The sequence below is a fragment of the Salvia miltiorrhiza genome, chromosome 2, assembly GCF_028751815.1.
Source record: "Salvia miltiorrhiza cultivar Shanhuang (shh) chromosome 2, IMPLAD_Smil_shh, whole genome shotgun sequence".
NCBI lineage: Eukaryota > Viridiplantae > Streptophyta > Magnoliopsida > Lamiales > Lamiaceae > Salvia > Salvia miltiorrhiza.
In genome coordinates, this window is record NC_080388.1 from 146,508 (window position 1) to 171,269 (window position 24,762).

Here is a 24,762-nt window from a genome sequence, read left to right on the forward strand (position 1 = left end):
GATACAACTTTCGCAAAAGTCTATATCAACAGATTGAAGCTCTGGTAGTTTCCCTTTCGAATGCATATACTTGAGCCCTTTCTGGCTCATGTGCCCAAGTCTTTGGTGCCACAAATTTGCATTCTTCTTGCTATCAGCAACTGCAATTGTCACACACGCATTCATCGTTGTGTATAGGCTGCCAGTATCCTTGCCACGTGCAAGAATCATTGCGCCCTTAGTTATTTTTCAATAATCACCTGAGAAGTGTGTATCACATCCTTCTCTTGACAATTGCTTGACGGAGATCAAGTTCTTCCTCAACTCTGGAATGTGTCTCACATCCTTCAATTTCCATACAGATCCATTGAGTTTGATCGGTACTTCTCCTATGCCCACCACACTGCATGGATGATCATCTCCGAGATATACTTCTCCGAAATTTCCCGACATGTATTTTATGAAGGAATTTCGATTCGACGTGGCATGGAAAGATACTCCAGAGTCTATGACCCAATACTCGGCCCTTTTCTCCATGGAGCATATTAAGGCATCGCCTTCTTCTTCAGCTACAACATTGGCTTCGGTCTTTTTCTCGTTTCCTTTTGAAGGTAATTTACACTGCGTTCTGTAGTGTCCGACCTGACCACAGTTCCAACATTCAACAGACTTTGATTTGTTGGAATTCTTGTGGATCCTGGAGCTCTGTCTGCCATTCCTTGACTTGCTCCGCACGCCCTTGACTTCTGTTTGAGTTTCTGCCTCTGCTTTCTACATTTAAAGCGGCACCTGAAGTGGAGGCTATATCTGACTGCCTCCTAATCTCCTCGGTTAAGATCATGCTCACGACATCATCGAACTTCATTTTGGACTTACCAGCTGAACTGCTAATGGCCGTAACTGTGCCATTCCAACTCTCAGGTAACTGCCCAAGTATTAACAAAGCCCGGACCTCATCATCAAATTTGATGTCCACCGTGGTAAGTTGGTCCGTCACTTCATTGAACTCGTTCAAATGTTCTCCAAATCTTCCGCTTTCTGTCATTTTCATATTGAACAATTTCTTGATCAAATGAACTTTATTTGCTGCAGATGGCTGCTCGTACATGCTGGATAGAGCTTTCATGAGAGACGTTGTTGTCTTCTCATGTTTTATATTGAAGGCAACTGACTTTGACAAGGTCAGTCTGATTGCACCGAGTGCCTTTCGATCAAGCACCTCCCACTCGTCCTCCTTCATGTCTTCTGGCTTTTCTTTCAAGGGCTTATACAGGTCCTTTTGGTACAAGTAATCCTCCATTTGCATTTTCCAAAATCCAAAATTCACACCATTGAATTTATCAATTTTGGAAATTTTATCGTCTGTCGACATTGCTCCCACTCGATCAGAAAACACGATAATTTTCTCAAAAAATTCGTTTCTGATGTGGAGGTTCAGTTTACACTGCAACCATAGAGCATACTAGAATTTTAAAAGAATAATTACCGACTGTTTGCGCACGAAACACTGTTCGCAAGTTTACTATTCACGAATTCACTATTCACATGAATAGTACCAGCGCAAGAAAAAATATTTTCGCCACCAACCTCGCTCTGATACCAGTTGTTGGGAAATTAGATGCAACTAATTCCGCCCTGGATCTAGTGTGATGCAATATTTTAGATATCGACCGATATGAAACGACAAAAAATGACACCGATATTTTTAACGTGGTTCGGCCAAATTGCCTACGTCCACGGACCCACACCAATATATAAGAGAATCTGAAAAGGAGGAGTACAACAAAAATACCATACTGTATTTTGTATCTGCCTACGCAGAGGCTATCTCTCAACTCACTTTTATCACTCGTGTATAACTTCCACACTGAAGTTTTCTCTCACAAGATTTTTCTCTCTCTCTCCAGCAAATAACACTTCTGCTAGGTGGTGTTTTGGTTGTGTTGGGATGGTCTCAAGTTGCTGCGAAGCACTTCAATTTATAGCCAAAAAACTGAAATAGTGTTAGCCTCCATATGAATAGTATTGTTGCAGCAAATGTTGAAATACATTGTATTGCCGCAAATCTTGAAGGAAAAATTGTAGAAGCATTAAATGCTTGGTAGAGCTATGCACTAGCCCTTTGACTAACAGCAAACAAGGTTAAGATTACCGCCCCCGCAGAAATAAGACCAGGAGCTCCCAAGGCCGAACCATCACTATTTACTTTTTTATCCAAGTGGCGCTAGGAGGCCACCAGTATACATTTTGCACCTCCGGATGCGGAGCAAAACGAGAAAGAATGTATATCGGCACACTCCAAAAAATGATCTAAATTGAACCATTCTAAGAACGTTGCCCAAATCAAGCGCACCAGGCCTATAGCATTATTCCATAAGAAACAACATTGCGCTCTAAACCTTTGGTGGGAATTTCGTTAAAAATACGTGAAACTTCATTCACCCGTCCCATTTTGAGATACCCATCCATCACGACATTGTAGCTTGTAATATCAGGCTTGATGCCCGATTTCACCACCAATTGGAGAATGCCTAAGCCTTGGGCTTCAACCATTTCTCCTTTCCTCATCATTTTGAATATATTCTCTGTTGCATCCACCATTCCCTCTTCGCATAAAGCATCCAATAAAATGTTAAAAGTATACACATCCGGGTGGATCTTAGAAGCCACCATCTTCTTCAACATCTCTTCAACCTCATCCCATCTTCTAAAATTGCAAAGCCCCTGAATAATTGAATTATATATCATAGCATCGAGTAAAATGCCCTTACCATCCATGACAGAGATGAGTTGGAGAGCCTCGTCAACCATTCCATCATTGCATAGACAATGAATCACTGGATTGTATGGATAAACATGAGGTTTGCGCCTTCCTTTTTCCAATAAGCTGAGCATATCAGGAGTGGCAAACATAGTAATCATCTTAAGACAAGTATTTGCATCAGGTTTGAACCATTCCTCGGTCAACAACCTCTTGAGTAGTTTTGCTGCGTCTAGGCTCTTTCCAACCAACAAAAGCCCGTGGATGAGGGCTCTGAATGTTAACACAGCAGGCTCGTATCCACGCTTGAAAATGCTTCCTAGTACTGCAAACCCAAAATCAGCTCTTTTCATAAGGCAAAAGCAATTAATCGCAATATTAAAGGTGCAGTGATCTGTTGGAGCATCCCTTCGAAGCATTTCGTCGAACATATGAAGGGCAACAGAGTATTGTTCCATCTTCACCGCAGCAGTCAATATGTTATTGAACTCAATAGCAGAAGGGCGTGGCCGCGTTTTCACCATTTTGTGAAATAGAGCGATTGGCGACTTGGAATCGAATCTGGGTGTGGTTGAAAAGTGTGTGATGTTATGAAAATTGAATAGGGATACAAGAAAAGAGTGATAAGCAGGGAAGGATTTGAATGAAGAATTGGAGAAGAATCTCGGGAAGATCATTGTGAGAGGAAGATGAGAAATGCGAGTTTGAATTCTGAAAGAGTCACTTCAATTGTTTTTTGTTTTTTTTTTAGAGCAGAACCACTTCAATTGTTAAATAGAGTATTCAAGTATCGCAAGATTCGCAACAACTTGAAAAGCTAAAGACTTATTCAGCTGAAAAATGTTGGATGGCGATGCGCATTCTTAGTTCAATTAGCTCTGCATTGCATTCAACTGCATCTGCTCCACAGCTTGCGTCAATTCTCATCTTCACATCATTTTTTTGCTATATTAATGCGAGGGGTTAGTAAATTTTTTAAAAACTAAAAACCGATTCAAACCAAACAAAATATTAAATTCGATTTGTTTAAAAGAAATGATTTTTAGGTTCTCGTCTGATTTGGTATTTTTTCCAACCGAACCATACAGAATAACTGTATGTATATTACTCCCTCCGTCCGCCAAGATTATGTCACACTTACTATATCGGGCGTCCGCCAAGATTATGTCACTTTCCTTTTATGACAATGGTCTCACCATCCTCTTTAATATTTTATCCTTACTAACACTCTTTATTTACAAAAAAACCACTCAAAATTCAATCTCGACCACTCATCTCATAAAGTGGTGGGACACTTTCTCCACTACATCAAAATCATCACCAATTTTATTAAATCTCGTGCCCAAGCAAATTGCCATAATCTTGGCGGACGGAGGGAGTATTTGTTTTTGAATAGTATTATTTATTTCAAATCAAAGTAAATATTTCTGACTAAAATTTTGAAGTAGCCAAAATGAAGCATAAAATACAATTTATGGCCACACATTGAAAAAACACAAATTTTGGCCATTTTTATTGATTTGGACGTTTTTACCCTTAATGAGGCGGACCGGGTAGGATCAGGCACGCGGGTCGCGTGCCGGGTCGGGTTAGGCACTTATGGCACTATTAGTGCCATAAGTGCCAAGATTTTACTTTGGTTTAATTTTGAATTTCCGTTGGCACTTATGGCACTATTAGTGCCATAAATCCAAAATAAAACCAAGTAAAATAATCATTTTGGGCACTTATGGCACTAATAGTGCCATAAGTGTCATTCGCGCAGCACAAATACAGAAACAACAACATCATTTAAACCCTAAATGGATAATCTAAACCCTAAATGGAACATCTAAACCTCAAATGGATAATCTAAATCCTAAATGGAATATCTAAAAGTGTGCACTTATGGCACTAATAGTGCCATAAGTGCTATACGTGCAGCACACAGATCAAATCAGATCTGCCATGGCTGAAATCGAAGGAGGCGGAGATCAGATCTGCCGATGGAGGAGGCGGCGCAACGATCAGATCAGATCCACCGCCGCCGCCTCATCAGACCAGATCTGTCGCCGTCGCTTCATCCTCTACTCCGACGAATTCTGCCCAGGCGGCGCGCTGGAGAGAGAGAGAGAGGGAGATGAGAAAGAGAGAGTAGAGAGCGGCAGCCGCTGGAGAGAAAGAGAGGGAGGATCTCCTCCACCACCGCTGCGAGAGCTCCGACGAATTCTCCAAGCTCGGCGCCGCTGCCGCGCAGCCGCTGGAGAGAGAGAGGGAGATGAGAAAGAGAGAGGAGCCGCTGGAGCAGAGAGAGGGAGATGAGAAAGAGAGAGGAGCCGCTGGGGAGAGAGAGGGAGATGAGAAAGAGAGAGGAGAAAGAGAGAAGAGTAGAATAGTCATGACATACAAAAAATGGCCAAAATTTATGTTTTTTCAAATGGTGGACAAAATTTGATGTTGTGTGTTGAATAGGGCCATTCGGCCCTATTGTTTCAATTATTATTATATAATATGGTTAATGATTCCTACACTCACGTTAATTCTCTTTCCCGGCACCTTCTACCTATAAATAGAGGCATCCAGGGGTTTGAAACATATTGTTCAGCAAATCACTTCGAACGTATACGAATTGTTTGTCGTATGTCTTAGGATAATACTTAGAGGGTGTTTGGCTGAGCTTATAGGCTCCTCAAAACAGCTTATAAGTTGTTTAAGAGCTTATAAGCTCTTTCAAAGTGTTTGACAAAATAAGCTCCTAAACAGCTTATAAGCTCCCAAAATAAGCTCCTCAAAAAATAAGTTCATCTATCCCAACTTATTTTTTTATAATCTCATATGCAACAATCTTTTTACAAATATTTTTCAATTATAATTTATTATTTTCATCATATATCATTCAAGTTCATTTTTCTTCGATTTTCCCTCTCTAAAAAAATATTTTCTCTCTCTAGCAAAAAATTATATCTCTAGCTTATAAGCTCAATTATCCAAACACTTTGACAACTTATAAGCTCTTAAAAATTACATCTTATAAGCTCTTTAAAATAAACTTAGCCAAACGACCTCTTAGTCTCGAGTATCATATTTTACAGATATCGGAGATTGCTATCCAAAATCAACAATTTTAATACAAGTGTTAGATTAAAATATCTTGGAACGTTCATTTCTAAAAGGCTTCATTCGTAAAAGAGATAATAATTAACTTAATATGAATCCCTCAAAAAGCCAAACCTAGTAATATGATGATGATTGCATTATGGTCACTTTCCTTAATTAGAACATCATCCACTATGATGTTACCTCATCATAATGGTGTCACAAGTTTGTCACATTACGAATAATTCCCTTTTCAATTATCTCATATATTTATTTCACTGTATATAGCACTATCTTATGTATTTAACTATGGGGTTATTGCCAGAAAATACATATACTTTGTCAATTTTCTGGTTTATATCATGATCTTATAATTTGGCCAGAAAATACACCAATTTTCAATTTAATTGCAATTATAACATGACTTTATAGTCTGGCCAGAAAATACACCAAATTTCAATTTATTCTCAATTATAATATGACCTTGTAATTAATTTAGTATAATAATACCAAGTTTAATACATTAAATATTTTTAATTTTCTTTTCATCTCACAATATACTATATATAAATACATATATATTTGATAAATATACATCTATATGTAAATAATATATAATATTATTTACTTTTTAACATAGTTTCTATTATATACGCACATAATTTTTTTATTGGTCCTAATATTTTATAATTTCATAATTTAAATAAATAAATACTTATTATATATATATATATATATAATATTAATAAAATATTAAAATCAAATTTATATATATATATATATATAACAAGATATTATATCGATGGCTTAAAAATACATACATACATACATACATATATATATATATATATATATATATTATGAAATAATTAATAATCTAACTTAATTTTTATAAAAATTAATCAATCAATTAAAAATATTTTATACATAACAATTTAATATAAATACAATAAATATTAATACATTTATGATGAAAATAAATCTAAATAAGGTCATGTTATAATTGAGAATAAATTGAAACTTGGTGTATTTTCTGGCCAGACTATGATGTCATGTTATAATTGCAATTAAATTGAAAATTGATGTATTTTCTGGCCAAATTATAAGGTCATGATATAAACCAGAAAATTGACAAAGTATATGTATTTTCTGGCAATAACCCCTTTAACTATTCATAAACTTCATTATCATAATTACTAGCTACTTTTACCACTTTATAAACTTCATTATCATAATTATTTAACTATATTATTCATGTATTTTAATTTTTAAATTATATTTTACTTCAATAAAATTATTTTAATAATACGGATAAATTAAAATTTTAAAATAATTAAATTAAGTAATCCACAATTAACAAAATAAAGGCAAAACAAATCAAACAAAAAAAGAAGAATAAGATACGAAAAAAAGCAACGGAAAGGCATACGTTCAAAATTTTCAAAAAACAGAAAGAATTAAATGCAAAAAACTCCAAAACCTACAAAATGAAGGCAAAACAAATAAAAATAAAAATAATACTCCCTTCGTCCCCAAAAAGTTTTCCTCAATTTTCTTTATGTGTGTCCCCAAAATGTTTGCCTCAATCTACTTATTTTCCGTTTTTATAAATGATCAAACCATCAATGTTACAATTACAATATTTTAAATCTTATTTTTGTACTTAGCACTACTATCAAATAAATTTTTAGCAATTTTTATTAAAACATGTGTCGTTCAGCTTAGGTCAAAATTTTGAGGGACGAAGGGAGTAATGAGAAATGAAAAAAAGCAACAAAACAAGTAAACGATCAACTTTTTCAAAAAAAAGAATTAATTGCAAAATATAGGTTTAAAAACGCATCAGACAAAGTCCAGGCGCACAACGTACACACGCTCCAGCTGTGCGCTCTGGGCGAGCATCTCACAGCACTCGCACAATCTCTTGCTTATGTGGGTCCCGCATCGCAGTTCTACCTCGGTTGCAATTTTGCTACCTCATTTTTACACCCCCACTATGGCTCTACCCCGTTCACCTCAACCACTATCCCAATTTTTTTTTTCTCTCTAGTGGGTGCTCTTATTGAAACAAATGTAACTTCAATTACGTATTCAAAGCTGCAACAATCTTGAGCATTCACTTGTCGATTTTGATAACAAACTTTCTTAATAATCTCTTCGTAATTTCTCATCTTTATCTTCTCAACTTCTTAGTTTTGAAGTAAATTAAGCCGACATAAGTTTTGAATTAACCTTGAATCCTCTCCTACACAATCTCCTCCAAGAAAGGAATCGCTTCATGCACCTTTTCCTATTCACCAGATTCCACACAATAATATTGAGACCAAGGGAGAGAGAAATGGCGACCAAAACACTAACAGTGACCAAGAAAGTTTGCGTTTCAACTATAGGCGGTGAGTCGATTCTCATGAAGAGCAAAATAGGGTTGGTAGAAATGGTGGGGTACGTGATGATGGAATTGGCTCAATTCTGAAAATTTTGAAATAAATGAGTTGGAGGTAAGATGTGATGAGAGGGAAAGAAGATGAAGGAATGGCCGAAGGAGAGAGAAAATGGCAGCGATGGTGGTGCTGCTGCAGCCATGAAGTGGCTGTGGATGTAAAGAAATATAGAGAGCAGTATTTGACATAGAAGAATCTCACGCTAATCACAATTCTTGTACTTGAATCCAAAGTGATTGTGGTTGTTGGACCTACAAGCATCTCTCATCGTCGACTCACACACACACCATCACCACCGTCTTGTGTGTAAGGGGTCTGCGGTTCATCAAGTAAGTATTTTTACTTTATGTATCTTAAAATTTGTTTCCTTATTTTATTTTGTGAAAAGTTTTTTGTAATATGTATCTTAAAATATGTTGAAGACGATATTTTTACTATATTTTGGTTTCCTGATCATGTTTGTAGATAAGATATCTCCTAGATCTTATCTTTCATTAATACTTTGATGAAACATTAATTTGAGTGAAAGTTGCGGGAGAAAAACAGTAAATAAAAAAAAATGCAAAAGAAAAGCAGTAAAAAGAAATGCTAAAAAGAAAATACTGAAAAGAAAAAAAATACGAAAAAAAAAAGAAAACATGAAAAGGAAAAAAAAACGTGAAAACAAAACAAAACACCGCCTTCAATAATAAATACACCAACATCTTAATTAACTAGATTTCAAATATTTCATTATTTCATCTCATCTCATTTCATTACTTTAAATTCTTTCTCTCTCTCTCTCTCACTATTTTCCTGCATCACAATCTTGAGCTTAAACCCCTCATTAAAGTATTGAAACTAACCACACTAGGCCTCAAACCCCCTCAAAACCGATTGAACAAGCTTCACTTCTCCTGTTTTGCAGAATTTGTCCAATATCTCTTTATTAAACACCCAAATAAAGGAAAATAAAAAGAAGAGCCCTGCAAAAAGCACAAATACACGATTTACCAATAGTCTCCACAATTACATACACTTCTCTCAAAGTGGTGAAAATGCTTAACATCACGTAAGATGATCAATCTCCCCGTTATCTTTGATATGTGTTTGATCGCCGTGTGGCAGTCCTCACAGACGCGCAAGTTGTTGAATACACGAACAAGTCTCCCACTTGGTATCTTCATAATCCCATATGCAACAGCTAACCTTTCACTGTGAAACTTGACGTTATGCTGCTTTTCTTCTTCCTCCACATCATGTAGCACAGATTTTGTGGCGATAACATATCCGTCCTCTTTCATCCTCCAAGCCAACTCTTCCAAGAAAGTGCAGATGTTTTCGCTATCAGGATGAGAAAAGTCTTCAACACAAAATTTGTGAACCTTGTTTAGCACTTCAACCCAGATATATCCCCTTGTTTTGATAACACCCTGACGTCTCATTTTCAATCGAATCTTCTTAACATCTTCCCATTTGCCTGAAACTGCATATAAGTTGGAAAGAAGAACATACACAGAAGAGTTCCATGGTTCCAAAGATAACTTCATTTTGGCAGTCTTTTCTCCCAATTCTATATTTCCTTGAATCCTGCTAGCACCAAGTAGTAGGGGTGAGCAGAAACCGAACCGACACTGTAAATCGAACCGAACCGAACCGAACCGGATTGGTGCGGTTCGGTCCCAATTCTATTGGTTCGGTTTGAAAAAGTATAAACCGAAAATTTTCGGTTTGGTGTCGGTTTCCATTTTTTGGTTCGGTTTTAAACCAAACCGAACCGATACATATTAATATTTTATTATATATAATTATTTTATAATATATAATTATTTTTCGAATTTTTTAACCTAAAACTAAAACCCTAATTCACAATTATAATATATAATTATTTATCATGTTCATGTTGTGGGGATTTGACATTTGAAATTTGTGTATTTTACATTATTTTATACTCCCTCCGTCCACCAAAAAAACTCCCATTTGCCCTTAAATTTTTGTCCACCAAAAAAACTCCCATTATGCTTTTTAGACTTTTATACCCTCCCTTCTTTTTAAGTTTTACTACCCTTTACCATTAAATTTGCTAATCTAAAATAATTAACCTATTTAACACCTTAATTAAATAATCCTACCCAACCCACTAAATAACCTCTATCTGCCCATTTGTAACCTAGGGTTTCTATCTCATTTCTTCTTCGCCGCTCTCTGTCTTCTTCGCCGCTTTCTCTCTCTCTTCACATCTTCTTCTTCTTCTCCGTTCAACTATGTCTGAAAAACTCCTATCCGATAATTTTCTCTGGGCTTCACCATCGGTGGAGAACGATTTGGGATCCACCGACCTCCCGTCCATGGAATCGGTGGCAAAATCCTATGCCGCCTTCCTTGGGCTTGAGGTGTCGGAAACTGAGTCCATGGTGCCGGAAACGGTGTTCTCGGTCACGGAAACAGAATCCATGGTATCAGAAACGGTGTTCTCGGTGTCGGAAATAGAATCCATGGTGCCGGAAACCAATTTATTCGGCATGCAACTCGATTCTAGGGTTCCGCCGCCTCGATCTAGGATCCATTTTCTCCCGGCGACTAGATCTACTATCGATCGGGTCCCGGCGACTAGATCTCCTGAAGCTAGGGTTCCGGAACCCGGATCTCTGGAAGAGGCAGAGTTCTACAATTTCGCCCAATATGAGGATGAAAAGTGGACGAAATGGGTGGGCATCTCTGAGGCGGTAATCCTCGATGATGGGGGCTACGGCGCTTGGCTTGCTAGCGGTGGCCGGACCGTGGATGAACCTCCGCTGCCGCCGCCGCCGCCCTTCGTGCGAAAGGAGGTGGATGCCTCTGTCCGTGCTCGGAGGCTGAGAACCCTAGAAATTTATTTTCCGGGTCACCTACATCTCCTCTAATCAGGTGAAATCGTTCTTTGTGGATTTGTGTATATTTTACTGCTTTTGGGGGCTGGTGATGCCTTGGTGATGTTCTTGAATTGATTTTTATTCCTATTTGTGTTGGTTTACTGCTATTAGGGGCTGGTGATGCATTGGTCATGTTCTTGAACTGATTTCTTGAATTGTTACTATATGTGTGGGCCGTTTATGCCATTTGTTGGTTGTTGAACTGATTTTGAATGGATGATACTACATTGATCCATGCTTGATCCGATGATGAAACTTTTTTGAGGATTTGTGTATGTTTTACTGCTATTGGGGGCTGGTGATGCCTTGGTCATGTTCTTGAATTGATTTCTGCAACTGTTACTATGTGTGTGGGCTGTTTATGCCATTTGTTGGTTATTGAACTGATTTTGAATGGATGATACTTGCACTAAACATGAATAAAACCCCCTATGATGAGTCTTTTCTGAGGGGTGCTGTTATACTCTAAATGAGCCACCACTAGGCTGTCATCCTAGTATTGGAGGTACATTAGGAGGATAATTGCTAAGACTTTGAATAATTATAAGAAAATAAACATGATTTACATTCCAAACAATTCAAAACAGAGCTTCACATCTGTTTGGGTTTGTAAACCTTTACAAAAAGTTAATACTCCTACACTTCTAACTGATTACCACCTGTTGGAGTCTGAGCTCTAACTGATCTATGCTGTGTTGTCTTTGCTCTTGAGTTCCCTGCATGTTTATGAACTGAATTGTGTCATGTACTAGTTGTTCCTCAACAGCTAGTACATCTGGTAGTATCTGCAGCCTGCTCAATCTTTCCTTGTTCATGTGGGGGATCTTATAGTTGTTGCCTCCCTTATCTTTGATGATTTCCTGGTAGCAACTTTGTAGTGTGAGGAATACATGATTAAGCTTCTCTGGAGGGTACTCTTCATAAGCATCTTGCACATTCTTGAGTAGTTCTTCCACATTTTTGGCTGGTTTCTGGTCTTTCAGTGTCTGAATTGCCCTGAATTCGTGCCTAGAAATCTGATAGCAAAATAATAATAAACGAACCTATGTGATCATGCAGTCCCTCATTACATTTTTGGTGATGTTTGGAATGGGTTTTACATTGTGCCTTTGATCCTATTTTTTGAATTCCTCTTTGCTGCCTCTTCTGTTATGAAGGGAAAAATCCCTAGTTTACCATCAAAAATAATGTTTCCTTGTGCATCAATGATTGGCCTTGCCACAGCACAAATAAACATTATTTTTTCGATAAATCTCTTTGATTTGCAACTCCTGTAAGGCTCATTTTCTCCAGGTAACAGGTAGTATCTGTCCTTACTCTTTGTTAAATAAAACCACTTCTCATCAATGTGTATGGTATTGAACATGGACTGAAATTTAATGAACCCTCCTTCATTTACTGCACTAAGTTGATTGAGGCTCCATTTAAGCCTACATATCTTATTTTCAGCAGTTAAGAAAGGTTTGATAGCATTGGTATGTGGTTTTAACTGCTTCTCTTTCACCCACTTATGAACAAGTGATTTACTAACCCCTAGTTTACCTGCCATGACTCGTAGTGACGATCTCTCTAACACGGACAATTTCTTCACCTTTTCTATGTCTATCTTCCATTTATCTTTGTGTGCTAACCCTTTCTTCATCTTATTCAACTGAATAGGTAACCCAAGGGCTTGTTGGGAGTTGGCAGATTTCCAGATCGTCCAAACGGTCCTCAAGGCGACGTGGAACTTCTCGGCTGCCTGCTTCTTTGCACCATGATGGAGCTTACCTTGCGTGCTGTGTTGGAGCAGCCATTGAGCCAAGGAATTTCTATCCTCATTAGTTAAGTTAGGCCTAGCTCTTAAATTCACCATTTTCTCTTTTGTAATGAATGTTGGGCAGAACTGATAGTAAATGCACCTATTTATTGATGTTTTGAAGTTTAGGTGATGCCTTGTAAAATTCCCTCCAAAAATTTTCGGTCCATGTAAGCTGTCCTTTTTTCAAGTGATTAATGAAGTTGGCGCCAGTTTTCAATGTTCATTAAAAGCATATTTTTAATGCATTTTTCAGTTCTTGTAATCTGCCCAAATAAATTCGGTCATTTAATGTTCATTTTCCAGTTTTCAATGTTCAATAAATAAATAAAGTTAATTTAGTGAAGTTTATTTAAATGGCAATTTATTAAATGCAAAATCTGTAAAATAAATAAAGAATAAAAAGAATGAAAATAATTTAAGAAAATAAACAGAAAAAGAATGAAAAGGTGCAAATACCTTGATGCTAATCAAAGATAAAGAAAACTAATCAAAAGTCATTAACACTACCCTTTTACCCCACTCACAACACCTTTTTCAGCTTTCTTAGTCTCCGTGCCGAACCCCAAATGGGAGTTTTTTTGGTGGACGGAGGGAGTAATTTTTAATTGGTATTTTCAAAAAAAATAAAATAAAAAAATTTGCATCATTCGGTTCGGTGAACTGAACCAAAACCGATGGTTTTATCGGTTCGGTTTCGGTTCGGTTCCGGACCCCCAATTGGTGCGGTTCGGTTTCAATTTTAACCATCGGTTCAGTTTTCGATTTTGAATTTTTGGTTCGGTTTTGCACCAAACCGAACCGATGCTCACCCCTACCAAGTAGAGCTCCCCATGTTGGGGCATCTGGCTCAAAAGGCATGCTTTTCATTAGGTTTTGAGCTTCGTCGAGTCGCCCAGCTCGGCCTAGGAGATCAATGAGGCAGGTATAGCGATATATATTTGGCACTATGGCGCGATCTTGTCTCATGGAATACTAGTAATGTTTTCTCTTGTCTACCAAGCCCGTGTGACTACAAGCGGTTAGAACACCAGCCTAAATCAAAACAAGTTAATACTTTCAATAATAGATGGATAAGAATATTTACATAAACAATATTTGACAGATTTCCTGCATTGTCCATTCACAAGATAGTTTCGAGTTCAAGTCGTACAACACTTAAAATAGCTCTAAGAAATTCATTGAACTTTGTATGATTGGCAATCAAAAAGAAATAGACATCACATGTCCTTTATGTTTCAAACACAAGAAAAAAAAGTCACAAATACAATTAAAATTTACCATTGTAAGTTCATTCGGTTGGATAGACGCTTGTTTCATTGACTCGAAATGTTGGATAGCTTCTTGGCCAAAGCCACGTTGCAGCTAAATTCGAATCCTCCTTTAACAACACGCCCATGTACTTGCTTGCCAAGCTCAGAAGCAACAATATCCACATACATACTTAAAACACAAGCAAACGCAGAATTGGTTAACCTTTCCCCATTTCTCGTCGCCACAATAAAAAATCGTAATGCCCTATCATTGCCGCCCAAGCAATATGTGGCATTTCATCAAAAACTCTCTTAGCCTCATCCATTAACCCATTCTGCATGTACCCAGACAAAATTGTGGTCCACGAGACAACATTCTTTATAGGCATTTCATCGAACAGCCGCCGTGCAGCTCTGAGATTGTTGTTCTTAATATTTGCTTTAATCATTATAGTTTGAGCGACCAAATTCTTTACAGGCATTTCATCGAACAGCTTCTGAGCTAGATTATATTCGCCATTGGAAAAGTAACCAGATATCATAGTGTTGTAGGTGACCTCACTCTTGCTAGGCATGGAGTTGAATAAAAGCAATGCAGCGTCGCATTGGCCATTGCGCGTGTGGTTTCGGATAGCTACATTGCATTTCACTATGTTGGAGTTGGTGAAATTGTTGCTTCTAGGCCTCGCCGGTGGCTTATTGGCGGGTGGTTCGAAGAGGCCCAGCCGAAATTCAACAACAAACTACCCGTGAACAGAGATTTATCAATTTAAAACTTGCGAGAACACAAACTCATGTGTCGTTAACATGAAAAAGATAGACTAACAAAGCGAAATCAGCACCAATTAGCTGTTCGAGCTTCCAATTAGTAGCACCACAAACTCATATTTTGAACATTTTCCAATGTAACCACAAACTATTTTCTACAGAAGATGTTGAGAAAGCAGAGGAACGAACGAACTACTTATCTTTCGGCGTAGAGATGCCGTACTTCTCCTGGAGCTTCTGAATTTCTTCCTCCTTCTTCTTCTGATCGAACTTCTTCCCCATCTTCGCCTGCTGGTAGTAGAGGACGATCAGGTACCGGTTCGCGACGTTGAAGCCGGAGAGGTGGTCGACGGCGGTCTTGGCGTCATAGATATCCTCGTACACAACGAAGGCGGTGCCGCGAGTGTCCTTGTTCGTGCCAATGCGGATCTGCCGTATCGCGCCGTACTTGCCGAAGATGTCGTACATCTCCTCGCTCGTGATGTTGAACGGAAGGTTCCGCACATAGAGCACGCGGTTCACCTCGGGCGGGAGGCGGGTGTTGCCTTTGCGGAGGCTGATTGCTGCGGCCATTGGAAGAGGATTTGGGAATTAGGCTACGTCTCAAATTAAATCGGGATTTTTCAATGTGTGGGCAGAATGGCGGTGGGGACTAAACAAAAAACACTTGTTATTCTTCATCTGTTCCGCGACGAGCGCAAGATGGTGGTATGGAGATATCTGAAACGCATGGAACAAGAAATGGCTATTTATTGTCACAAATCAATCTGAATTCGGGGATGAAACTGAACATATACAACCGGAATTGAAAATTCCGATGAAAGGTTGTGGTTTGATTATTGATTTGATGATCAAAAACACCAGTGGAGATGTCTTGAAACGCATGGAATGAAAAATGGCAATTGAATCAACTGCATTTGGGGATGAAATTCAATTTAAGGTTAGAGATGGGCTGTCACAAGTGGGCTGAAGGAAGAAAATGGGCCGCCAAGAAATGGGCCTAAGGTTTGGGCCAATAATTTCAACACTAATTTTCAAGAAATTTTCCATCTATTAAAAATGTGAGCTGAGGAAAGGGATCCTACTCACGAACATTATGTATATATGTCCTTGCATTCAGAGTGCAAAATACAACACATAAATAATACATAATTTTGACATTCATTAATGAAAAAGACAAGTTAAAATACAACAGAGCTAAAAGAAACATAAAGAGAAAACGAGACAGTATCCAAACTTAACACACGCTGACATCAGTTTACAACTCCTTTGCTGCTTCCTTATCTATATTCATGCTTCTTCACTTCATTGTACCAAACAAATATATCATTAAAGTGGTAATATACAGAACAATATTATCTTAGAAATAACATAGAACTTCGAAATAGCTTACTTGAATCTCATTGGAAAAATCGACGTTTGATTTTCTGCAAGTCTGCATATGCTTGTTTCATGGTGATTCTATCTCCGGGAAAATCCGCAGAGCATTTCAAAGCTAGTTTAAGTATGGATGATACACACTGCAGATTCTTGTCAAACTCTGCTTCCTCCAAATTCATTACTAAGTTGGCATCTATCACTTCATTTGGCATCTTTGGAAGTGAGAGTTCTACCCAACTCTTTAAGCTCAAATCTCCGCAAAACATATCATCACTAGGACTTTTTCTCGTAAAAGTTTCAATCAACAACACTCCGTAGCTATACACATCACATCTTGTCGAAATTAGCCCTTCCAAACCATACTCTGGAACAACAAAAAACGATGATGCATAATATGTAGTAACGGAAGACACTATTTCATTGATGAAAGTGAAGTGCAATCAATATATGTAGAGAAACTTCACCTGGAGCTATGTAACCCAATGTTGCTAGCGTGTTGGTTAACACAAAGCTATCTCCATCGCATAACAATTTTGCTATCCCAAAATCACTTACATGGGCAACCATGTCTTCATCTAACAACACATTACTAGGCTTCAAGTCGCTGTGGACAATGGGTGTTGAATAACCATGGTGAAGGTACTCCACAGCAGATGCAACATCAATCATTATATTCAATCTTTCCATCAAATTCAAGCAATAGTTGTGAGAATATAACCATTTTTCAAGGTTTCCCTTTGGCATATATTCAAGCACTAATGCCTTGAACTCTTCATTGGAGCAACTGTTTATGACACTGGTCAGATTTCTATGTCGAATGCTACGCAGTATCTCACATTCGACATCAAATCTTCTTGAAATACCTTCTAACTGCATATTAAACACCTTGATAGCGATATCCTTCCCATTCTTTAGAACTCCTTTAAAAACCGAGCAAGAACTCCCAGTGCCAAGTAAATTGCTTTCACTGAATTGTTCAGTTGCCAACAGCAGTTCATAATAAGATATTCTTTCCGGAACAATGGATATCAACTCATCAACTTCTCTAGTTGTCTTAGCTTTCCTTTTGTATCTGACAGCTATGAAGGCCACAGAAACAACTGAGCTAATAGAAACCACCCCTAAAACAATAAACGAAGCTCTTTCCACCTTCTTTCTCTTTGATATGTGATTAGAAACTACAGGACAAATCGGAACATGGAACTTGGGGATTCCACACAATGCCTCATTACCCTTAAAAGAATCCATAGTGAAGTTTCTAAAAGAACCTCCATTAGGAATTTCTCCACTTAAACTATTGAAAGAGACATTAAGGTAGTCAAGGTGTTTAAGTGCTTCTAAAGACTTTGGAACTGAACCAGAGAGGTTGTTGTACGACAAATCGAGATTTTCCAAACTGATCATGCTTCCCATAGACACAGGAATAGAACCCTCTAGTCTATTATTTGCCAAAGACAAATTAACCAAATTCTGCAACTTCCCAATAGTGCTAGGAATAGACCCTGACAACTGATTCATCGATAGGTTTATATATATTGCTGCTCCTAAGTTACTTATCTCTTGAGGTAAGAACCCATTCAATGAATTCGAGGACAGGTCTAGGTTGATCAAATCTTTTAGGCCCCATAAACTTGACGGTAAGCTTGAATTCAACATGTTAGATTCCAGAAAAATATTTCTCAAAGAAGAGACATTTCCCAGACATTTAGGAATTGGGCCTGAAAATTGATTCTGGATCATAAGTAAAATATTGAGGCTGAAAAGATCACATATAGCATGTGGTATTGAGCCTCCCAACATGTTATTAGACAGATCTAATCCTTGAAGGTCATGCAGATGTTTGATAGTAAGTGGAATATTACCAGATAACTCATTGTCTGATAATTCCAATATCATCAAACTGCTTAAATTGCCTATTTCAACAGGTATGCTGCCACTGAGTTTGCAGTGTTCGGCATAGAATCCTTCAAGCAGGGAAGATAAGTTCCCGACAGAAGCTGGAATGACGTCGTATAGAGGATTACCAGAAATATCCAACTCATTTAGAGACCTGCAATTTGTCAATGAAGTTATGAAGCAAGAAGATGGTGCCTGGGTAAGATTGTTGTTGAACAGAGAAAGACTTTGGAGAAGTCTTAGGTTGCCGAGATGAGTAGGTATATAACCACTAAATGTGTTGTTATAAAGTGAGAGAATTGTGAGTTGAGAACAGTTAGAGATAGAGTTGGGTATTGCTCCACTCATGTAATTTCCCCCAAGATAAAGTTCTTCAAGAAAGGGACAACCATGGCATACATGGGTTGGAAGAACCCCTGACAGAGCATTGCCAACAAGTGCGAGAATCTCAAGAGTTGAAATGTTGAAGAGCTCATGTGGAATCAAACCACTCAAGCTGTTCCCTTGTAGTACTAAGCTCTCCAGTTGGTAAAGTTGGCCAAATTCAGAGGGAATATGGCCTGCAAAAGATTGAGATTTGGGACAAATTAAGGTTGTATTATTTCAAAACTGTAGCTAAAATATAGGTACAGCTAAACAGGTAATTGTTGACAGCCCAAGATGCATAATTTACAATCACCTCCTAAGTCGTACCTGTAAGGTAGTTTTCCTTGAGTTCCAAAACTGTTAGCCTTGTAATATTCCCGACATCCCTTGAAAGGTTCCCCGTGAATTTGTTGCGCCATAGATATATGCCTTGCAGAGAAGACATATTCGTGAAAATACTGAAATCAATTGAGCCCCCAATCTCATTACCTTCAGCAGCAAACTCAACCAGACTCTGAAGATTGCCAATCTCATGTGATAAGAACGTGAACCACACCGTTCAACTTGTTACCACCGAGATATAACAACCCAACAGATGTTAAGAAGCCGATTTGTGAAGGTATCTGCCCACTGAAAGAGTTTTCAGAGAGGCTCAATATCTCAAGTCGTGAGCATTGGGATAGATTTGTGGGAATCGCGCCACTCAGCTGATTATAAGAAAGATGAATCCTAGTAAGAGATGGAAGATTACTGCAAATGTCTGTTGGAAGACTTCCACTCAATTCATTGCCTGTCAGAGCTATAGTCACCAAGGTCGATGTGTTGAATATGGCTGATGGTATAGCACCTGAGAGATGATTGTATTCAACAGACAGAATTTGTAGACTTTGAAGTCTCCCCAACTCTTTTGGAATTTCTCCACTCAGAGAATTGGAATCTAAGTCAAGAAATTGTAGGTTTGTTAAGTTTGAGAGCGATTTTGGGATGGAACCTACGAAGCCGTTGTTGCGTAAATTCAAGTGCTCTAATTTTGGTAACTGACCAAACATCGGAGGGATGTCTCCGGTGAAGTTGTTGAGTTCGAGAGATATGAACTTCAAACGGCGAAGGAGAGACAGCTCTTGAGGCAAATCTCCATGAAAAAGATTGCTTTTGAGGTTGAGGTAGATGAGGAAGGAGAGGTGTCCGAGCTGTGGTGGAATGGTGCCGGAGAGAGCCATGTGAGAGAGATTCAAGGCAGCTACTCTGTAGTGGCGTAAGCTGCAAGTGACGCCAATCCAGCTGCAGACGGAGGTCGAGTTGGTCCAATTAGTAGCAAGTAAAAGAGAAGGGTCGGAGGTGATGTGTTGTTTGAGTGAAAGAAGGGCAGTTTGATCAGTTGCAAGGCTCATAGGTTGTTTGGCTTCAGAAGAAAGCATTTGGAAGGATATGGTAATTAGGAATGCATATGCAAAAATGCAATGAAACTTTATCTCCATGGCTATAAATTGGAGGGCGTGATTCTATTATAAAACTGCAATAATCATCTCCTTATATAAGGCTACATTCATGACTTTGTGAAATGCATCTGTTTTGTGTGGACTGTTGTCACATCGTGGAGAACGTGAAACTCGTGCACAATTCCACACACCATTTTGTGTTTTTCCTACGCACATCACATTACTCATTTCAACGCCAAAGGGTCGATTTCTTAATAATGGCAGCAAAGACTTTTGGTTAACAATTGTCTTTTTGTTTTTAATTTATTTTTTCATATTTTTGCTTTTTGATGTATAAGTATGTATAAGGTTCTACAATCAAGTTTATAATATATGATTGTATGATGTTATAATCAAGTTTACATATGATTATCATTCCTTCTTTTTATATATATACACTTTGAGTAAATTTTACATCTCAATATATACATTTATTACTTTATTGCCTCATTTTATTATAAGAATTTCACTAATGCACTTAGAATGATAAAGGAATTTTATTTATGTTCTATATCTTATGGTGATTTAATTATTTTCTATAGTTTGCTACAATTTTCTTTTTCCCTTTCTCTTCTATTGAGCTATAATTTATTGCCTCTATATATTTTAATTTCTTTGAAGGGATTTTTCATTTTGTTTCATTTGCTACATTATTTATATGGTAATGTAAGTACTATTTAATTAGTACTCTCTCTGTCTCAAGTAAAGTGATTAAAGGATAAAAGTTGTAGAAAGTGGTAAAAAGTCCACAACTTTTGTGAGAGAAAGTTGTTTTTTTTTTTTTTTTGGACTGAGCCATTAGTAATGGGACAGATGGAGTATTATACCGTTTAATTAGGTTTAATAGATAAAAAAAAGTTTGGTTAATCCCTTGTTTAAATTGATAGATTAAAACTTTGGGATATCCCATTGCCCTTAATTCAGAATTAAAAAAACAAAAACAATTTTTTTTATTAGCGTCTTAATACACCAACTTTGGGAATAGTTTGATTTTGCAAATGAACTTGGAAAGGAGTAAAAAAAATACATGAATTTTAATATTATAGCAATTTTACCACAAATTCAGTTTTCGCTCAAATTAAAGCTGACGTGACAAGTGAGAATGTTGACATGTACTAATCTAATGTTCTAAAAAATAACATCATATATGACATCTTTAAATGACATAATTTTTTAGAGAATTTACAAAACATGACTAAACTTGCAAATCGTAGGATTTCTATAGAGTTTGAATGTCTAAAAATTGAATGTGGTAGAATTGCTACAACATTAAAGTTCATGTATTTTTTTAGTCCTTTCGAAGTTCATGTGCAAAATCAGTCTACCCTAACATCGATGTATTTAGACAAACTTGCACAGAAGATGTGCATTCGCACATAAAAATGAATTATTTTAATAAATAAATTTTTATGAGTGTAAATTTATATTTTATTTCATTTCATAGCAATATTTATCATTTTAATGTATTTTTTGAACCAATAATTGGTGAATTTTTGAAAAGTGTAATGTATAGAAGTCATAAAAAATCATTCAGTATAAAATGTTAATTTTATTTAATTAATTATCACCTAATTTTTTGGTTATGTTTATTTTTATAGGTTTCATCTTCACATATTTAATTTTAATTCATAAGACTCTAGCAAAATTAAACTTGTAATAAAACTACTAAGTAATTCTTTGTATCGTGATTCTAAATTATTAACTTTATATAATAAAAAATAGTAACATATATGATGAAGAGTCCTAATAGATACTATTACATACTTAAATAAATATTATATGTGTATTTTTTTAGTCCTTTCGAAGTTCATGTGCAAAATCAGTCTACCCTAAAATTGATATATTTAGACAAACTTGCAGAGAAGATGTGCGTTCGCACATAAAAATGAATTATTTTAATAAATAAATTTTTATGAGTGTAAATTTATATTTTATTTCATTTCATAGCAATATTTATCATTTTAATGTATTTTTTGAACCTATAATTGGTGAATTTTTTAAAAGTGTAATGTTATAGAACTCATAAAAAATCATTTAAATTTAGCATAAAAAATTAATTTTATTTAATTAAACATTACCTAATTTTGTTGTTATATTTATTTTTACAGGTTTCATCTTCACATAATTAATTTTAATTCGTAAGACTCTAGCAAAATTAAACTTGTAATAAAATTATTAAGTAATTCTTTGTATCGTAATTCTAAATTATTAACTTTACATAACAAAAAATAGTAACTTATATGATGAAGAGTCCTAATAGATACTACTACATACTTAATTAAATAAATATTATATATAAAAGATAAATCATACTCCCTCCGTCCGCGAATTAAAGCCCCATTTACTGTTGGGCACGAAGACTAAGAAAGCTGAAAAAGGTGTTGTAGGTAAAAGATAAGGGTAGTGGTTAAGATATTAAATTACTTTTACTAATCTATGATTATGAGATACTTTTGCTTTATTAAATTATTCTCTTTTTTCTCTCCCTCTCTCTGTTCTCATTGATCTCTTTTGCTCGAACAATTGGAGGAAAAAAAAAATGAAATTCAGTGAACAAATCGAAAAACCACTTTACTACCTATGCTATAATTTCCACAGAGATTCCAAACCAAAATAAATGACTATCAGCTGCATAAACTTTGTATACCACAAAATATATGTGCTTTTACAAGAATGACAATACAATGAATACATACATAGATCTAAAAGGAAAATAGAATTAGATTAGTAAACTGAAGTAGAAATGAGGTAGTGTTGCTGTGGTGTTTTGTGTGAGTCGAGTCAGACCGGGGGTGGTTTGGCCGTGAATTGTCCGGCTGAGGAAAATAGAGGGCGGCGAAGGGTGCTGTTGCTGCTGCCTGCCGGAGTTGAACAGAGGAAGGCCAGGGCACGCGGTCCTGCCACTGGTGTCCGGCCAAGGACGGTTAGAGAGAGGGAGGTAGGGGCTGGAGCGCGATGGTGGTTGGCTGTCGTCGCCGGGAATCGAGCGGGAGAAATTGGGGATCTAGGGTTTTTATTGAGAAAGGTAGAGGAGAGCAGAGGCGGTCGGCGGTGCCCTCGACCCCTCGTTGCCACCACCGGAGTTCAGTTAGGGAGGCGAGGGGCACGAAGGTGCCAGGGAGGACGCCGGAAATTAGTGAGGGATGCGGCGTTGGCCGGACACTAAAAAAAATGAAGACGAGAGAGAGAGAGTTTCATGGAATTCGGCCGGACACTCAAAATGAAGACGAGAGAGAGAGTTTAATGAAGACGAGAGAGAGAGTTTATGGATAATTAGGGGAATGATTAGTTAGTTAATTAAATGGGGTAAAAAAATGAGGTGGGATAATTAATGGCAAAGGGTAGTAATTTAAAGTAAAGAGGGAGGGTAAAAGGGTACAAAAAGGCAAATGGGGCTTTAATTCGCGGACAAATATTTAGAGGCAAATGGGGCTTTAATTCGCGGACGGAGGGAGTAATATATTTTAAAATATATTATATGTATAATATATTAAATTTCACAGTTGACATTAAATTCAGTAGAAACAATGGTGTCAAATGGCCACATTGAAGATGCAAACACAATATTTGGCCACTAATTGAAAAAACACAAATTATGGCCATTAATTAGGCAATATGCCTAATATACCCCTAAGTCAAAAAAAAATTTATTTTTTTTATTTTTTTAATTCTCTACGCCCTATCTACCCCTTGACCCCACCCATCCCCCCCCCCCCCCACCACCCACCCCCAAGCCAAATTTTTTTTTTACTCCCCTGTCCCCAAACCCCCCGACCCCACCCACCCCCCCCACCACCCACCCCCAAGCCAATTTTTTTTTTACTTCCCCTGCCTTGTCTACCCCCAAACACCCGACCCCACCGAACCACCCCCCAAGCCAAAAAAAAAAAAAAAATTTACTCCCACTGCCCTGCCTACCCCCCAGACCCCCGACCCTACCCACCCCACTCTCAAGCCAAAATTGTTTTTTTTACTCCCCCTAGTTAAAAATAAATCAAATTTTACTTTTTGTTATTTTATGGCACTAATAGTGCTATAAGTGCCAAAAGGACCTTTTTAAACACTTCCCCTAGGGTTTAGATATTCCATTTAGGGTTTAGATTATCCATTTGGGGTTTAGATGTTTTATTTAGGGTTTAGATTATTCATTTAGGGTTTAAATGTTCCATTTTTAGATGATGTTGTTGTTTCTATATTTGTTCTGCATGTTTGGCACTTATGGCACTAATGCTAAAAAGACCATTTTACTTTATTTTATTTTGGATTTTCGTTGGCACTTATTGCACTAATAGTGCCATAAGTGCCATAAAACAAAATAACAAAAGTAAAATTTGATTTATTTTTATCTAGGGGGAGTAAAAAAAAAATTGGGTTGGGGGTGGGTGGGGTCGGAGATCTGGGGGGTAGACAGGGCAGGGGGAGTAATTTTTTTTTTTTTTGGCTTGGGGGTGGGTGGGTGGGGTCGGGGGTCTGGGGGTAGACAGGGCAGGGGGAGTAAAAAAAAATTCGTTGGCACCATAAGTGCCTAACCCGACCCGCGTGCCTGATCCTACCCAGCACGCGACCCGCGCTCCTGTCCCTACCCAGTCCGCCCAATTAAGGGCAAACACGTCCCAAAGCTATAAAAATGGCCAAAATTTATGTTTTTTCAATGAGTGGCCATAATTTATGTTTTA

At 37.3% G+C, this 24,762-nt stretch overlaps 3 protein-coding genes and 1 pseudogene across 3 annotated transcripts; all 4 read right to left on the reverse strand.

The window, feature by feature from the left end:
- Positions 1-2,337: 2,337 nt before the first annotated feature.
- Positions 2,338-3,264, reverse strand: LOC131013209 (putative pentatricopeptide repeat-containing protein At1g12700, mitochondrial). Its single transcript, XM_057941271.1, has one exon. It carries the CDS (start codon positions 3,262-3,264, stop codon positions 2,338-2,340), a length of 927 nt encoding a protein of 308 aa, XP_057797254.1.
- Positions 3,265-9,132: 5,868 nt separating this feature from the next.
- Positions 9,133-15,007, reverse strand: LOC131013210 (pentatricopeptide repeat-containing protein At4g02750-like; annotated as a pseudogene).
- On the reverse strand, positions 14,998-15,870 carry LOC131012452 (splicing factor 3B subunit 6-like protein). Its single transcript, XM_057940409.1, has one exon. The coding sequence runs from the start codon at positions 15,537-15,539 to the stop codon at positions 15,159-15,161; it is 381 nt and encodes a 126-aa protein (XP_057796392.1). The 5' UTR covers positions 15,540-15,870; the 3' UTR covers positions 14,998-15,158.
- A 124-nt stretch (positions 15,871-15,994) lies between these two features.
- LOC131013211 (probable LRR receptor-like serine/threonine-protein kinase At3g47570) lies at positions 15,995-20,086 on the reverse strand. Its single transcript, XM_057941273.1, has 5 exons — positions 19,165-20,086; positions 18,936-19,097; positions 16,811-18,802; positions 16,360-16,710; positions 15,995-16,269 (listed from the first exon to the last, which is right to left on the reverse strand). The coding sequence occupies exons 1-4, from the start codon at positions 20,084-20,086 to the stop codon at positions 16,367-16,369; spliced, it is 3,420 nt and encodes a 1,139-aa protein (XP_057797256.1). The 3' UTR covers positions 15,995-16,269; positions 16,360-16,366.
- Positions 20,087-24,762: the final 4,676 nt, after the last annotated feature.